Source organism: Artemia sp. Qi Xiang Cuo, chromosome 18 (assembly GCF_049724085.1).
Source record: "Artemia sp. Qi Xiang Cuo chromosome 18, ASM4972408v1, whole genome shotgun sequence".
In the NCBI taxonomy this organism is placed as follows: domain Eukaryota; kingdom Metazoa; phylum Arthropoda; class Branchiopoda; order Anostraca; family Artemiidae; genus Artemia; species Artemia sp. Qi Xiang Cuo.
In genome coordinates this window covers 12483447-12499559 of record NC_142811.1, presented here as the reverse complement: position 1 = coordinate 12499559, position 16113 = coordinate 12483447, and the positions used below count along the sequence as shown (strand labels likewise).

The 16113-nt window shown below is 37.4% G+C and overlaps 1 protein-coding gene across 1 annotated transcript in view; it reads left to right on the top strand.

The window, feature by feature from the left end:
• LOC148941213 (uncharacterized) overlaps positions 1–16113 on the top strand; it is a 28240-nt gene continuing 12127 nt past the window's right edge. Inside the window, exons 1-2 of the mRNA XM_089104027.1 lie at positions 1–140; positions 1791–2006. Of these exons, the coding sequence (XP_088960153.1) occupies positions 44–140; positions 1791–2006 (313 nt within the window). The 5' untranslated portion in view covers positions 1–43. The remainder of the gene's footprint in view (positions 141–1790; positions 2007–16113) is intronic.

The window sequence follows — 16113 nt, the reverse complement described above, 5'->3', positions numbered from 1 at the left end:
GGGTACAGTTTTTGCGTTAAACGCATGTGCTTAACAAAAAAGAATGTTTAGTAAAATTGTTTCCCATTTGTTTATGTTTAGCTTAACATTATCACCTGGCTCAAGTTCAATACTAGGCAGTGTTGTGGACTTTCTTGCTGGTAGGCAAACATTCTATTTCATTATTAATTCTTACCTTTCTTTTCTATATATTATTTCACCAAACACCCCACCTAAAAGCCACGCAAGTTCTACCCAACTACTCCTCCAAAGGAAATTACCCCTCCTTAAGCTGTTTGTGCCCTTACTTTTGCGTAAATACCGAGGGTTGAGGAAGGGCAACCCCTCTCATATATGGAATGATTTCTGTATATTTTTAGTTTCAATCTTATTCCTTACTTTCAGTTGAATAAACTTGTTTTTTGTTTAATATTAAGTGAGATTTTGTAAATTCCAAAAGTTAAGATTAAAATTTCAAAGGGGAAGAACTAAGACCAAAATATGCCTAGTGGGTTGCTTTCTTTCTTATGGAAATAAGGTTAAATATGAACCTTTCTTTTGAATCCTTACTTTGAGAATCAGAACATGGACAACCCAGTCAACTTTATTTTTCTGTCACTAGCATTAATAATTGTTTTTATTTTTTCTATTTTGATGTTTTCTATTAATACTTGTACTTTCCCCTTTCGGAAGTAAGTTCCCAAGTAAAATGATATTTGACAAGCACGTTTATTTATAATAAACCGTATTACCATATACTGTAATGTTTTTACCTTACAAATTGTTGGTTTTTCAGCCACATTACATTTTTTTAATTTGGCATCAACTTACAACCAAAAGCTACAAAACTTTGTAAGCCGGTATTTATGATAGAAAACTGAATTCCCAATTTTTCCTAGTTTATTAAGATATAAGTAAACACTTCACCTATAAACTAACACTTCACCAATCCCTACAATCAATTTTCATTTTCCCTATCTTTGATACTTTGAAGCTCACATACAGAAAAAGTTAATAATTATAAAAAATTATAAATAAAGTTAATAAATATAAAAGTTAATAATAAGAAAGTGTTGTAAATAATTTTCTTAGTCGACCTTCTTTAACATAAATTTCAAGTTTTATTTTCAGAGCGCTCTTTACTTTTTGGAGATACGCTTTTTTTGTTTTTTCTTTTTACTCACTGCTTACCTGAGGGTTGGGATCAATAGGCCTGTTTTTTCACTCATCAATGTGCTATGATCATCAATGTAAGATCATCAATGATCTTACATCTTTTGTCAGAAAACGCTTAAAAGTGAAATCTTTGAACAAAGATCTTACATCTTTGGTCGTTTTTGTGCAAATGTCTTTCATCATTCGGCTCTGATCAGCGGTCTGAGAACAATGATGAGTAGATCATCAAAGTTCTCTAATTATTGTTCTATATGGCAAAACAGTGGCGGTCTTCACACTTTTTGCTAACATCAGTGAGCTGTAAGATCGTAGAACAAAGATGAGTTAAAAAACGATAATCTTTACAGAAAGATGCAAGATCTTAGATGTAAGATCTTAGTGCTAAAAAACGGGCCTAATCCCAAATTAAACCGTAATGAAACGTCACTAAAGCTTTAACAGGTTAGCATGTTTGCACGACAAGATTTATGCGGAAGATTTGGGTAGCCAGAAGTTCTAGAGTGCAAGAAGCTAAATGGACTCAAACCGGTTTTAGACTGGACTGCCGACAAGTTGAAACCCCTTTTACAGAACGCTTGTTAAATTCGGAATGTATCGCTTTTTTTTGTTCGCTGCTTACCAATGTTTATTTTCAGGCAACCGTGAGCCAGTAGAGGGTATTGGAAAGCTTGCAACAAGAGAAAACCTAGAAGAGGTCGGACGCTTCTTTTATTTCTACAATTCTACTGGTGACGGCTCCATAGCACCAACAGTGACACCATCTTATGCTCTAATAATTGTACTTGGCATATCAGCCATACTGCTGGTATTTCTTGGACTTCTATACATTCTTGCCGCTGGAGCTATCTCAGGTTAGATGATTAGTAAGAATTTTTTTGTCCTTATATTATTGCTCCAGCTACTCGTCTGAAACTTTGGGGCAGGTCCTAGGTGTGTCGATTGGGGTTGGATAATTTAGCCTAGATTGTTTGCCCCTCTGGGTTTTCCAAAAACTCTTTTTGGTGTTTTTATTGACAAAAAGATGAGAAAAACAACAAAATCGCATCCCTAGGCTTGGAAAAATGCATTTTACCCGTTCTTCCATGGGCGCCCATAAGGGGGCAAGGGGGCACCAGCCCCTCTGGCTGAACGACGGTGTCATATATTTGTATCATTTAAAAAAAATTTCCACAGAATAAGTTTTCAAAGAAAAGTAAAGAGCTCTATTAAGCCAAAAATTGGCAGAAATAAAGTCAATTAATCCAAACTTAAAACGACCACAAATCATTATCAAGAATTAAATTAAACTCAAAACGAACAGAAATTATAATAAATAGCCGAGTCAAACTCAAAACGATCAAAAATTAACATTAATAGGGCTGAAAACCCCCATGCCTTCTCAAGACCAGAACATAACTTAGACTTTACTACTTGACTTGGATGATTACTTGGCTTTATTTCTGTCCATTTTTGGCTTAATGGAGCTCTTTATTTTTCTTTGAAAAGCTTGTTTTGTGGAAAAAATTTTTTAGATGAATTTCTGTTCGTTTTTTTATTGACAAAGTCATTTTCATGATAAAAAAAAATATTTTACATCTTTTCGTTTTTTTATAAGAATCCATAGTTTGGCATAATTGGGGGGGGGATTACATGCCCAATATCCCTTAAGAAATAGTTGCTGGACCGTTCTACTATGCTGCACAAAACAGTTGCCTCAAAATTTTGACTAAATGTGTTTGGGAAATAAATCGGCTTGAGAGACGGCTGATTGCCCTCCAATCTCTTTTTACTCTTAGAAAGAACCCTAGAATTTTAATTTGTAATCCAATTAGCTTCTTTAAATGTTTTAATTATATTTCTAGCTCTTATAGAGTGGAGCTGCCTATGATATTGCTTATATACCTTTTTGAAAACCTGCATGTATACAGTTTTTTTTTGTTTAATTGGAACGCCCCCTAAACACTTCCTAGGAGTTTCACCTTAATACTCTAAGCGTCATTAGCTACAGTGACTGTAGTTGTAGTACTAACATAATACACATAGTGCCTTCTGGCTAGTTCAAAATCCCCCACAACTTACTCTTAAAGATCTAACTTAATAATATAAATGGTTCTTGAGATAGTGCTTTGTCACCTTTTTGAAAGTTCACATGCTCATAGTTGGTTTTGATTTAGTTCAAAGTCTGCCTATATATTTCTTATATTTGAATTATTTGAAAAAAACTACGTTTTCTAAAGAGTTGAAGAGGCTGAGTTACAAGGTCGAACCTTAAAACGTACAGGGATTAGGAGGCACAGTTGGGGGGCTGCCGCCCCCAAACCCCCGCTTTCGCAGCCTTTAAATAAAAAAAAAGTTTTTTAAACTGAAAGTAAGGAGCGACATTAAATCTTAAAACGAACAGAAATTATTCCGTATACGAAAGGGGCTGTGCCCTCCTCAACGCCTCGCTCTTTACGCTAAAGTTTGACTTTCTCACAACTCTTTTTTTAAACAATAAAAACTTTAGCGTAAAGAGCGAGGCGTTGAGGAGGGCACAGCCCCTTTCATATACGGAATAATTTCTGTTCGTTATAAGATTTAATGTCGCTCCTTACTTTCAGTTTAAAAAACTTTTTTTTAATTAAAGGCTGCGAAAGCGGGGGTTTGGGGGGCGGCAGCCCCCAACTTTGCCTCCTAATCCCTGTACGTTTTAAGGTTCGACCTTGTAACTCAGCCTCTTTAACTCTTTAGAAAACGTAGTTTTTTTTCAAATAATTTCTGCACGTTTTTGTACAGTTTATTACTTATTATTGCTTGACTAACTGTTTGCTGATCGTGTCAGGAGTTATTAAAGTTTAAATTCAGTATATAAAAAATTTGCTCTGACGGTGAATCGAACCCGGGTTTTCCGCCTGACAGTCTGAAGTATCAACCGCTGGACTAATAAGACACAATTGTAATTGTTTTTTAGTAAATGGGATCTATTTTCGCAAAGCAAATTCCCACAAAACTTGATATTTGGTTTTTGGAAAATAGGGAAGGAGTGATCAGATTGAGCTGAAATTTCGAGGATAATCTCCCAGGCCCCAGGAAAGTTTATCCTCTAAATTTTAGCCCGATCAGACAACGTTAAAGGGGGGTTGTGGTTGTGGTGGGAAAAATTAACATGGGCTCTTATAGGAAAACGAGGTTTTTCGTAAATGTAAATTCGGGGGATGATTTCTTCGGTCTGAAAATATCAAAAGGCCCTAAAAGGTCGAATTCTGCTTCAAATGAGTCCTCATTCACCCGGATCAGTTGCCAACTTTGGCCTGTAGGCATGAATAAGAAAAAAAAGAAATGATGATGATAAATTTTAAGTGGCTATATTTGGTTTTTTGAAAACAGGGAAGGAGTGATCGGATTGAGCTGAAATTTCGAGGAAAAGCTCCTGGATCCTAGGAAAGCTTAACCTCCAAATTTCATCCCAATCGGACAACGTTAAAGGGGGCTGTGGTGGGAGGGTCCAAACTTCCGGCCCACTTTACCCCATGAAGATAAAGTTGGAGAAGGGGGAATTTGTTCACTAGTCTTAGTTTGACCTCAGGCCACAAAATGTAATCGCCGCCATCTCTCTGCGACCTCTAGGACCAGAAAGCGCATATCGGTGTGGTGGGTAGGCACAATTGTGCCTCCATGATAACTTGAGACATTGTTATATTCTCTTTGAACTGTTGGCTACAAAACGGCTGTCTCACAATTTCGATCGAATAAGTTTGGGGAAAAGAGGATATCAGGGAGAGGGGGGGGGCTATTTTCTCTCCATCACGCTTGACTCTTAAAATGGATCTAGAATTATGCCTTTTCAATCAAATGAGCCTCCTCTTAAGTTAACAAGACCACCTCTTCATAAAAATCTTACATCCCCTCGGGGTATAACTTAAAACCCTGATCTCCATACTTTGGGGGGTTGTGTCAACCCCAAAGGTCGTGTTATGAGATCTTTGGACTATTTTTGAACAAATGGGTATCTTAAAATTTCCATCGGATGCATTTGGGGAAAATATGACGTGGAGGGGTATAGCTGCCCACCGATAAATTCGACTCATAAAAATCAATCAATCTATTCAACCTCTATGGCCAGGAAAAAAACAGGGGATAAACAGAAATGACACAAATACTAAAGGCTCGGAAGTTGAAAATGGCTCTTCAACTTCCGATTTCCAATCCAATGAGCCCCCACCGAATTTCATACAACCACCGTTTCCATAAAAACCTTAAATTCCCTCGGGGCATACCTTACAACCCTTGCCCTGAGGACAGTGAGGGGGTCCTCATCCTCAAAGACATAATTTCTGGACTTTTAAACTACGTCAAACAAAATAACTATCTCGAAATTTTGACTGGAAGTGCTTGGGGAAATGATGGGCGTGGGTGGGGGTGGTTGCCCTCCAATCACTTTTGACTATTATTGAAGGCACTAGTCCCTTCAATTACCAACCGACTGAGCCCTTTCTGAAGTTTCTACGACAACAAATGGCCATTTTAAAATTTCTATCAGATACGTTTCTGGAAAATACGACGCGTGTGTGTGTGTGGGGGGGGGCATTAACCCCCCTCTCACTCCCACCATTTATCCAAACACATCCAATCACAATTTTGAGATAGCCATTTTGTTCAACGTAGTCAAAAGTTCTGTAAATTAGGTCTTTGAGGATGATAACCCCCTCAGAGCACTCAGGGAAAGGGTTATAAGTTATGCCCTGGGGGCATATTAAGTTTTTATTAAAAGACTTGTTGTAGAAACTTGAAAAAGGGCTCATTCGATTAGAAATAGAAAGGGCTAGTGCCTTTTTCAATAGTCGAAAGTGGTTGGAAGGCAACTAACCCCCCTCTCACGCCCACCTTTTCCCCAAACACATCGAGTCAAAATTTTTAGATAGCCCTTTTGTTCAACGTAGATGAAAGTTTTGGAAATTAGGTCTTTAAGGATGACAACCCCCGCCCCCAAAGACCTCGGGGCAAGGGATGTTAGTTATGCCCTGGGGGCATATAAGGTTCTTATAGAAAGCGTCGTCGTAGAAACTTCACAAAGGGCTTATTCGATTAGAAATTGAAATGGCCCTTGCTCTTTTTATTAATCGAAAGTAATTGGTGGGCAATTAACCGTCCTCTCTTGCCCACTATTTCCTCACACACATAAAATCAAAATTTCGTTATAGCCATTTTGTTTCAACGTAGTTGAAAGTTATGCAAATTAGGTCTTTGAGGCTGACAACCTCTCCACAGCACTCAGGGCAAGGGTTGTAAGTTATGCCCTGTGAGCATATAAGGTTCTGCTAGATAGCGTTGTCGTAGAAACTTCAAAAGGGGCTCATTCAATTAGAAATTGAGAGGGCTAGTGCCCCTTTTAATAGTCAAAAGTTAATGAAGGGTAATTAAGCCCCCTCTCATGCCCACCTTTTTCCTAAACACATCCAATCAAAATTTTGAGATAGCCATTTTGTTCAATGTAGTTGAAAGTTTTGTAAATTACCTCTTTCAGGATGACAACCCCCCCCCACAGTCCTCAGGGCAAGGGTTGTAAGTTATGCCCTAGGGGCTTATAAGGTTTTCATAGAAAGCGTTGTTCCAGAAACTTCAAAACGGGCTTATTCGATTTGAAATTGAAATGGCTAGTGTCAATTTTAGTAGTTGAAATTGATTGGAAGGCAACTAACACCCCTCTCGCGCCCACCATCTATCCAAACACATCCAATCACAATTTTGAGATATCCATTTTGTTCAACGTAGTTGAAAGCTCTGTAAATTAGGTCTTTGAGGATGATAACCCCCTCAGAGCACTCGGGGTAAGGTTGTAAGTTATGCCCTTGGGGCATATTAAGTTTTTATTAAAAGTTTGTAGTAGAAACTTGAAAAAGGGTTCATTCGATTGGAAATACAAAGGTCTAGTGCCCTTTTTAACATTCGAAAGTGATTGGAGGACAACTAACCCTTCTCTCACGCCCACCTTTTCCCCAAACACATCGAATCAAAATTTTTAGATAGCCCTTTTGTTCAACGTAGTTGAAAATTTTGAAAATTAGATCTTTAAGGATGACAACCCTCACCCCCAGAGACCTCAGGGCAAGGGATGTAAGTTATGTCCTGGGGACATATAAGGTTTTTATAGAAAGCGTTGACGTAGAAACTTCGCAAAGGGCTTATTCGATTGGAAACTGAAATGGCCCCTGCTCTTTTTAATAGTCGAAAGTAATTGGTGGACAGTTAATCCCCCTCTCACGCCCACCATTTCCCGAAACACATAAAATCAAAATTTTAATATAGCAATTTTTTTCAATGTAGTTGAAAGTTCTGGAAATTAGGTCTTTGAGGATGACAAACTCTCCACAGCACTCAGGGCAAGGGCTGTAAGGTTTGCCCTGGGGGCATAAAAGGTTTTTATAGATAGTGTTGTCGTAGAAACTTCAAAAGGGGCTCATTCAATTGGAAATTAAGAGGGCTAGTGCCCTTTTTAATAGTCTAAGGTGACTGAAGGGTAACTAAGCCCTCTCTCACGCCCACAATTTCCCCAAAAACATTCAATCAAAATTTTAAGATAGCCATTTTGTTCAACGTAGTTGAAAGTTCGGGAAATTAAGTTTTTGTGGATGACACTCCCCTCAGAGCCCCCAGGGCTAAGGTTTTAAGTTATACCCTGGGGCATATAAGGTTTTTATTGAAAGCTTTGTCATAGAAACTTGGAAAAGGTTTCATTCGATTGGAAATTCAAAGGGCTAGTGGCATTTTTAATAGCCGTTTTTAGTAGGGTTCTAAAACCCTACTCTTTTTCTTTTTTTTTATTTCAAACGTTTTTTTTTCTTTCAAGGCTTTTTTTTCTTTCTTTTAAGACGTTTTTTTCTTTAGTTCTTTGTCCTCGGTAAGACTCGAAAGTTTAATTCCATCCAATGAAACAACACCCCAAGCGCCAGGACCAACAGATTATTTCCAAAATTTTGCCCTGGCTAATACGTTCTAGAAATATCCTACTCCGTGTAAGAGAAATATACAACTAGAGATGAGAAACTCTCCCTTTGAACCTCTTAAAAGAGGGTTGAAACTGAACTTCTGTAGGACAAGGTAACGGTGGTTGCTATTTTTCCGCATCTTTCCGTTTTTTTTCCATTTTTCTGGGTTTTTAAAGCATCTTTCTATATTTTTTCTGAGAATTGAATATTTAGTTTGAACTGCGTTTTTCCGCAAATCCTAGCAATTGGGAGGTAAGGGTAGCAGCGCTACTTGAACTTGTTGCGTTATGATTTGTGTTCATGGAACTTATTGAGTGCTGATTTTTTTTTCTTGAAACTTGATACATGTTCATTTTTTCCCTTCGTGAAACTTGTATATTAATTTTTTTCGTCATGAAACTGGTTTTCTTCTTGGAAGTTGATGCGTGCTGATTTATGTTCATGGAACTTTTTGAGTGTTGATTTTGTTTGAGAAACTAGTTATATGTTTTTTTTTCTTAGCAAACTTGTACACTTTTCTCCTAGCGAAACTGGTGTTATTCATGGAACTCATTGTATGTAACATGGAACAATGGGGTGGTATGTCATCCTATTTCTCTTATTCATCTTAGTATTAAGGTAATATACGTCACAGGTTTGGAATGACATAGGTCAGAATGATATGAGGGCTTCGTTTCTTTTAACCGCCTTGTGCTTGATTTAACCTCCTGACTACCGGCATAGATATAGGTATTGAAGACGTGTAATTTTTACACCACATGTGTTAAAAAAAATCACTGATTTCAAAAATGACCAAAAATTGTACTCCATTCCCCTTCCTAAAATCCCTTGTCCCCTCCCTTGAACATCGGATCCCAACGGAATAAATCAGACATACATGTCGACTACATAACACTTTTATTTTCATCAAGAGAAAGAAACAGGATTTTTTTTTTCATGGAAACAGAAACACTACTTTTCTTGTTTCTACCAGTAGTTTACTGGTGGAAACAAAAAAAAGTTTCTGTCACCATCAAGACATACCATAGAAACACTTTACATTCAACATACCACCACCTCGTCTTCCTTGAGCAACCAGGAAGGCGGCACCTCTTCGCGTTCTTTAGGTCGTGGTGTTCGGGTAAATGAATGGCTCCTCTAGCTCTCTCAGGTGGTAATAGTCGTCACTCATTGAAATTACCAGCCGCAAATACTTCACAATCGTCTTATTCCTCAACATACTGCTCTGATTTTGGCCGACAGAGAAGTTGCTCAGCAACGTGAAAACAATGTAAGATGAGTTTGTTTCAAGCTTGATCTGCTATTTTCTTCATGAGCCTGCATCACAATGAAAGCGTTTGAGGATGTAGCTTCAATAAAATGATGAGGGGATCTTACGGTCCATTTTCTAGCTCCGGAAGCGAATCGGTAATAACTGATCATACGACAGCCACGTCCACTCCACCCATGTACTTGCTGTAGTCAGCTACAGACCTTGGGCGAGAGATTGTGATCCTCTGCCCCTGCTTTTTGTTCCATCTTTTCACTGTTGTCTCTTCTTCTACTGCCTTGCAATTCGGACCTAGTGTCACAAGTCTTGTATCAAACCATTCCGTGATGGCTAGTTTTCAATCGTCTTGCACAAATGGTATGTTCAACACTCTCCCTTTCTTCTTCATTTCTTTCCCTGGCTTCAGAGGTGCGGTCTCTGTTTTAAATCTATTTCGCATGATTGTGCCAATTGCATTTATCTGCATTTCGTAAAGAAGATCAAGTATTTTTTTGAGTTGAAAAATCGATCAAAGTAGAGGCAAGATCTGAGGGGGGGGGAGAGTTTGAGATATCCTGAGTACGATTCTAGTTGAAAGGCCATGGCATCGTATGCTTTCAGGAAGCGTAGTGGCACCCTGATAAATCTCTAAGTCACGTACAAGGCCCTTTGGATTAGCAGAAAGACAAAGTTTTTGAGGCCAACAGGGTTTGAATTATTGGCTACATACTTCCTTTACGATGTTTTCCCGCAAAAAGGTATCATTTGCTCGTCAATTCAACAATTTTTGTCCTCGGGAAAGAGGGGCAAACGGTATGTAAACTGTCAATAAATGACTGAACTTTCCACAGCCCATTGTTCTTCTTAATGTCATCAGAAATTTCCTCGGCTACAATAAATTTCAGATTGCTTCTTAGAGCGAAGAAACGTTTTTTTTTTAAATATTTTCTGCTATCTGGTTTACTTGGTACTGCGCCTTCCAGTATATTTCGATTTGAGGATATTTGAGATTGCCCATCAATATTACAACTCCAAAAATGTCTTAAGTTCGTCACCAGACATTCAGGCTCTTGTGGCATTTTTTTTTTAATAGGTGTAGTCTATGGCATATGCTGTCTCGTCGAAAAAAGACTAGGGGAAGTTCTATGTGAAAAACTCTTCCAGTTTCCAATCAGAATGGTCAGTAAAGATAACTTCATCTCTTTCTGGACCCAAGGGAATCTCAAACCTCGTGCGTTCTCTCCATTTCATCAATTTTGGTCGTTTCATAGGTCGCTGCGATATTTGAGCCCACTTGGCTAGAGCTATGTCATCTTCAAAATCAAACTCAAGCTCAGATACTTCCTCATTGATGATGCTTTCATCGCCTGGAAGGAAGTCGCTGTTAGGATCTTCATCTTCACTTGTATCTTCAAGTTCTGTATCGTGGGGCTAAAAGAGGTCATCATCACTTTCATCTGCAGAAATGGTTCTCAACATCACTAGCGTCGATGGTTGCCAAGGCATCAGACACGGTAAATTCATGAGAAAACATGGTTCTCCACTTTTAAAGGTGACCATAAGCGAAAGTAAAGTAAACACATTTGAACTAGGAAGTTCTTCTATTCTTTCAACCCTTATGTTTCTAACTTTAAATACTCGATTGAGAACCGATGTCTACGGGAGTAGACATTGAACTTTAGTCACAAACCAGTAGATGATTTAATGGATATATATGGAAAAATTCCTCCCAAAATAAGGTTGTAGTTCTTCTGAGAAAACTTATTCTTTTTCCATGCTCCACCTTTCATTCAAAGAAAAATTATGAATTTTTTTTACCTCTTGTCCCCCTGCTCTTCTTCAATTTCGAACTTTCCTCAATTTCTTTAATACATGTATAACTCTTATAATGCCAATAACAAGGTGAAAAAAAATTACAGATGGCGAGCCAAATCCGCTGATTCCAACTGTGGTACGTAGATGACGTTTCAACCAATAAATATCGTGCTAAAAATAATTAACTCTATGTCCAACCAGAGTGACAAGGGTCGTCAGGAGGTTAAGACAAGGCGAAATCAACTCTCAGCGATATCTCTGCATAAGCTTCATAGGGTAAAAAATCCTTATGACACTTTTCAACCAAGTAAGAAGGGGTTTAAAAGACGTGATACAAATAACCTATTGTCTTGCGTTTTGTATAGTTGTTATTTTACTAGTATTTTTGCACGTTTTCTCTGCAAATGAAATACGTAGTTTTAACTGCTTTTTCCTGCAAATTGCAGCCTGTGGGAATTAAGGGTAAGGGGAGTAGCGTTAGCGACGCTAAAGTACCGCAGCATTCTATTTTCCTTTTTCATCTTCGTAGTAAGGCAATACTCATCACAGGCGTGACTTCTTTTAATCACCTTATGCGTGATCAAAGAGTTCGTGGTACAACAGTTCGTGGTAGCAAATTGTAGGTAAGGAGTGACGCGGCTCAATAGTAACCAAAACTCTTAAAAACAGATTTTTGATATCAATAGCAGTGGCGTCATTTCATTCTGAACTAAGGGGGGGCTAAGCAACCTCTGTGGGCTCCCTAAATTGGTCAGCTCACAGTTGTTGAAGAGCAACATTTCTTCACAGCGGTTAGTACAGGCCTCTCCCAAAATAGACTAATAATAGTAAGAAGCAATTTAAAAGTGTTTAATGAATACAGACAGAACTTAAGTTGGAAATTAACATACGGTTATATTGTAACACTGAGAACCGACAAGGTCTCATTTTTCTAAGAATATTTTCTAACTATGTATTTTGTATAGTTTGATTTTATATAATAATTTTATATATTTAAATATATTTTCTAACCATAGTATTGAAATCCAACAATTTCCTAAGAGCCTTTTCACTAAATATCAACAATAGATCTCTCATAACTCTCATTACCGATCTATTCCAGTATGCCAATCTTGTAGTAGATAGTTACTCCAGCTGAAGAACAGTTATGCCAGTGGCTTTCTGAACATTAACAAACAGTTGGTAGTGTGTACTGCTATTCTCGATAAAACAGTACAGCTCTGGAAGAGTGGCAAAAAAAGATTCCATTCACCTCAAGTTCTGAATGGAATTCCCCAAAACAAGGTTGAGTCTATGAGGATGGCAGTTAATGTAAATTACATGCGGTGCAATTGACATAATATGGGCTTGCCCACCTGAAAATTAGCCGCTCATGACACTGCCATGGTATTTTCAATGAAAATTGTAAAAAAACAACAAATTTCCACCTCCCTATGGATGTTCAACGGTAAATTCCTCTCCCCAATCGCAAATTTTCTTAAAGTGACCCCAATCGATAGGTTTGAGTTTTTATTTCAGTGTCCATGTTGTTCTTGTATAACTCTTACTAGTTAAATTTTTCTAGTTTTCTTACCTTTTTTTTAAGTTGGTTCAAGCTAAGCCCCCCCCCCCCGTTAATAAAGCCTTCCGTTTGTGAAGTCAAAATATTTGGTCTTTGATTGTTGGTACACTTTCTTTTTAACTTCATGTCTTATCAATGTCTATTTTAACAATGTCTTATTAACAAATCTTTTCCTTTTGCACATTTTCGTTTTGTTATGATCTTTGGTGTGTGAGATATTATATAAGTATTGTTCTTTAAGATTTTTATCGATTCTTTGAATTGTCTTTTTATATAATATATTTTTCTTGTCTTTCTTATCTTTCCTGAAATGTAACAAAAATTACTGGTCGGAAATTCCCACTTTGATTTTTTCCTGTTCAAGAAGCTAAATTTCAAGATAATTCGAGAAACAAGATTCATGAAATAACCATTTTGAATGCCAAATTTAGAATGTTGACTGGAGGCAAAGAAGAAAAATCGTAAGAAACTTTCAAAATCTCATACGGTCTGGCTTCTATTAACCATTAAATAAAAAAAAAGTTTTTTTAACTGAAAGTAAGGAACGACATTAAAACTTAAAACGAAAAGAAATTATTCCGTATATGAAAGGGGCTGTCCCCTCCACAACGCCCCGCTCTTTACGCTAAAATTTTTATTGTTTTAAAAAGTAGAGCTGTGACAAAAAGTCAAACTTTAGCGCAAAGAGCGGGGCTTTGAGGAGGGGACAGCCCCTTCATATACGGAATAATTTCTGTTCGTTTTAAGTTTTAATGTCGCTCCTTACTTTCAGTTAAAAAAAACTTGTTTTTTTTATTAATTTCTGAACTTTTTTGAATTAATACAGGTTTTGAATTTGGGTCGCCGTACCTGAATAATTAAAATGAAATTTGTATATAAATTTTACTTTTTTTTAACTAATGATAACCTAATAACAGCCTAAGTGATTTTTGTTTCAGTTATTTAAGAATGATTTCTGAATCACAAAGGCAGTTTAATTAGAATAATAACCTTTTTTAAAAGTTGAAAAAAACTTTAGCGTAAGAGCGAGCTATTGAGGAGAGGCAACCCCTTTCAGTTGAAAAAAACTTGTTTTTTTTATAATTTCTGATTGTTTTTTAAATAATGCTGGTAAATCCTGCGCCCCCTTCATGAAAATCCTCTTCCCCCATGAAAAATTCCTCCGTAGAAGGGTCCTTCCGAGTAACCGCCTTCCCCCGCCCCCCCCCCCCCACCAGAACCCCCCTGAAAATGTCTGTATACTTCCTAATAACAAATACTATATTTAAACAATGGACAAAGTTGATAACTTGCAGCCCTTCCCCCGGGGACTGTTGGGGATTAAGTCGTCCTCAAAGACATAATTATTAGATTTTTCTACTATGCCTAACAAAACGGTTGTATCAAAATTTTCATCCGGTGACTTTGGGAAACAAATGAGCGCGGGAGGGGGCTAGTTGCCCTTTAAATTTTTTGGTCACTTAAAGAGGGCACTTGAACTTTTAATTTCCGTTTGAATGAGCCCTCTCGCAACATTCTAGGACCACTGGTTCAATACCATCACCCCTGGGGAAAAAACAACAAAAATACAAATAAACACGCATCCGCGATCTTTCTTCCGGCAAAAATAGAAAATTCCACAGTTTTGGAGATAGGGGCTTGCAAACTCTACAGTAGGGTTATCTGATACGCTGAATATGATAATGTGATTTTCATTAAGATTCTATTACTTTCAGGGGGTGTTTCCTCCTTTTTTCGAAAATAAGCCAAATTTTCTCAGGCTCTTAACTTTTGATGGGTAAAACTAAACTTGATGAAACTTGTAGCGTATATTTAAAAGCAGCATAAAAATACAATTCTTTTGATGCATCTATTTGTATCAAAAATTGTTTTTTTAGAGTTTCGGTTATTATTGAGCCGGGTCACTCTTACTTACAGTTCGCTACCCCGAACTGTTTGATAATACGTCTATGGCTACTAGGAACGCAAAAAGTCCGCCGTTGTACAAAATAGTGTTTTATTTACTAAGTCCAGAAACCGAGCAGACTCGAGTCACACACGACTCAGAAAAGAGTCAGAACAGATTCACTAACAGTCTCAAAGAAATATAGAGTTTATAATACGTATATATGGAGGGGATCACTGCGCCAAGATCACGTAACCGATATGTATAATTTTATTACGGATCCTGGGCCCAATTAGTTTACTGTAATGAAAGCTGGTCACCGTGACTGTAACAACAAGGCAATAAAAATATGTCGTGATACATGAAAAAGGAATAATAAATAAATGTGCTTGGGAATAAAGCTCACTATATACTGTTGTGAAGTACAAATATATTAGAAACGGATTTGTTTTAATTGAGAACACTCTTTACATGATTTTTTTTTTCAAACTTCAAATCAAATCGACATAAATTGTGACAACTGATTTGGGGCCCCTCCTAAAATCAGGAAGGGGCTTTAGCCCCAGCCAGCCCTCCCCCCTAAATGACGCCCCTGATCAATAGATGCATAAAAAAACAAGTTTTAATGCTGTATTGCTTGATGCTGAATCGAGTTTGATGGAGTTTTTATTACTTTAAAATGTAGAGTTGTGACAGAGAGTCAAACTTTAGCCTAAAGAGCAAGTTGTTAAGGAAGTGGCAGCCTCTTCTATGTGCGGAATAATTTCTGTTCGTTTTAATGTCGCTCCTTATTTTCAGCTGAAGGAAACTAGTTTTTTTTATTTAATTTAAGACAAGGCAAACCTACTCCCCGCAATATCTTTGTATAAGCTTCCTAGGGTAGCGAATCCTTATGGCCCTTTTCCATCAAGTAAGAAGGGTCTTAAAAGACGTGATACAAACGACGTTGTGTCTTTCATATTGTTCGAAGCTTTAAAATGTGTTTAAGTCAGATACCGATTTCTACGACAAGAATGATTAGAACATCAGCATTTTTTTTTATAGTCTGAAACCCTAAAAAGAGATTTCAAGGTATTTATCTGACCTACCCAGGCACATGCACAAAATTCTTGTTCGGAGACTTTTAGTGCTTTATTATAGTGTTGTATGGCTCACAACAAGCCAAGCTTCTTGGGCCAAATAAATTTTCTTTACGTTTGTAATAGTGTTTTAGCATTAATAAAATGATTGATGATTGATTGAGACGGGAACAATAGTAAATCAAAACTGAAAATTTGAATAAGAAATACCCAAAAATCTGGAAGAACTTCGCATTTGGAGGAAACATGACCTGAGATCCTCCTGCCTTTTCTCCTCGACCTATAAACTGGGAAAACAAATCGTTATTCCACTTCTCAGGTTTAACGCAGGCCCAAAACTAAGATTGTCTTGAAGTTCACCAGAAGTCACTTTGACCAAGGACAATGTGGTAACCCCTCGATTCCCAAAAATACAAAACCCCAAG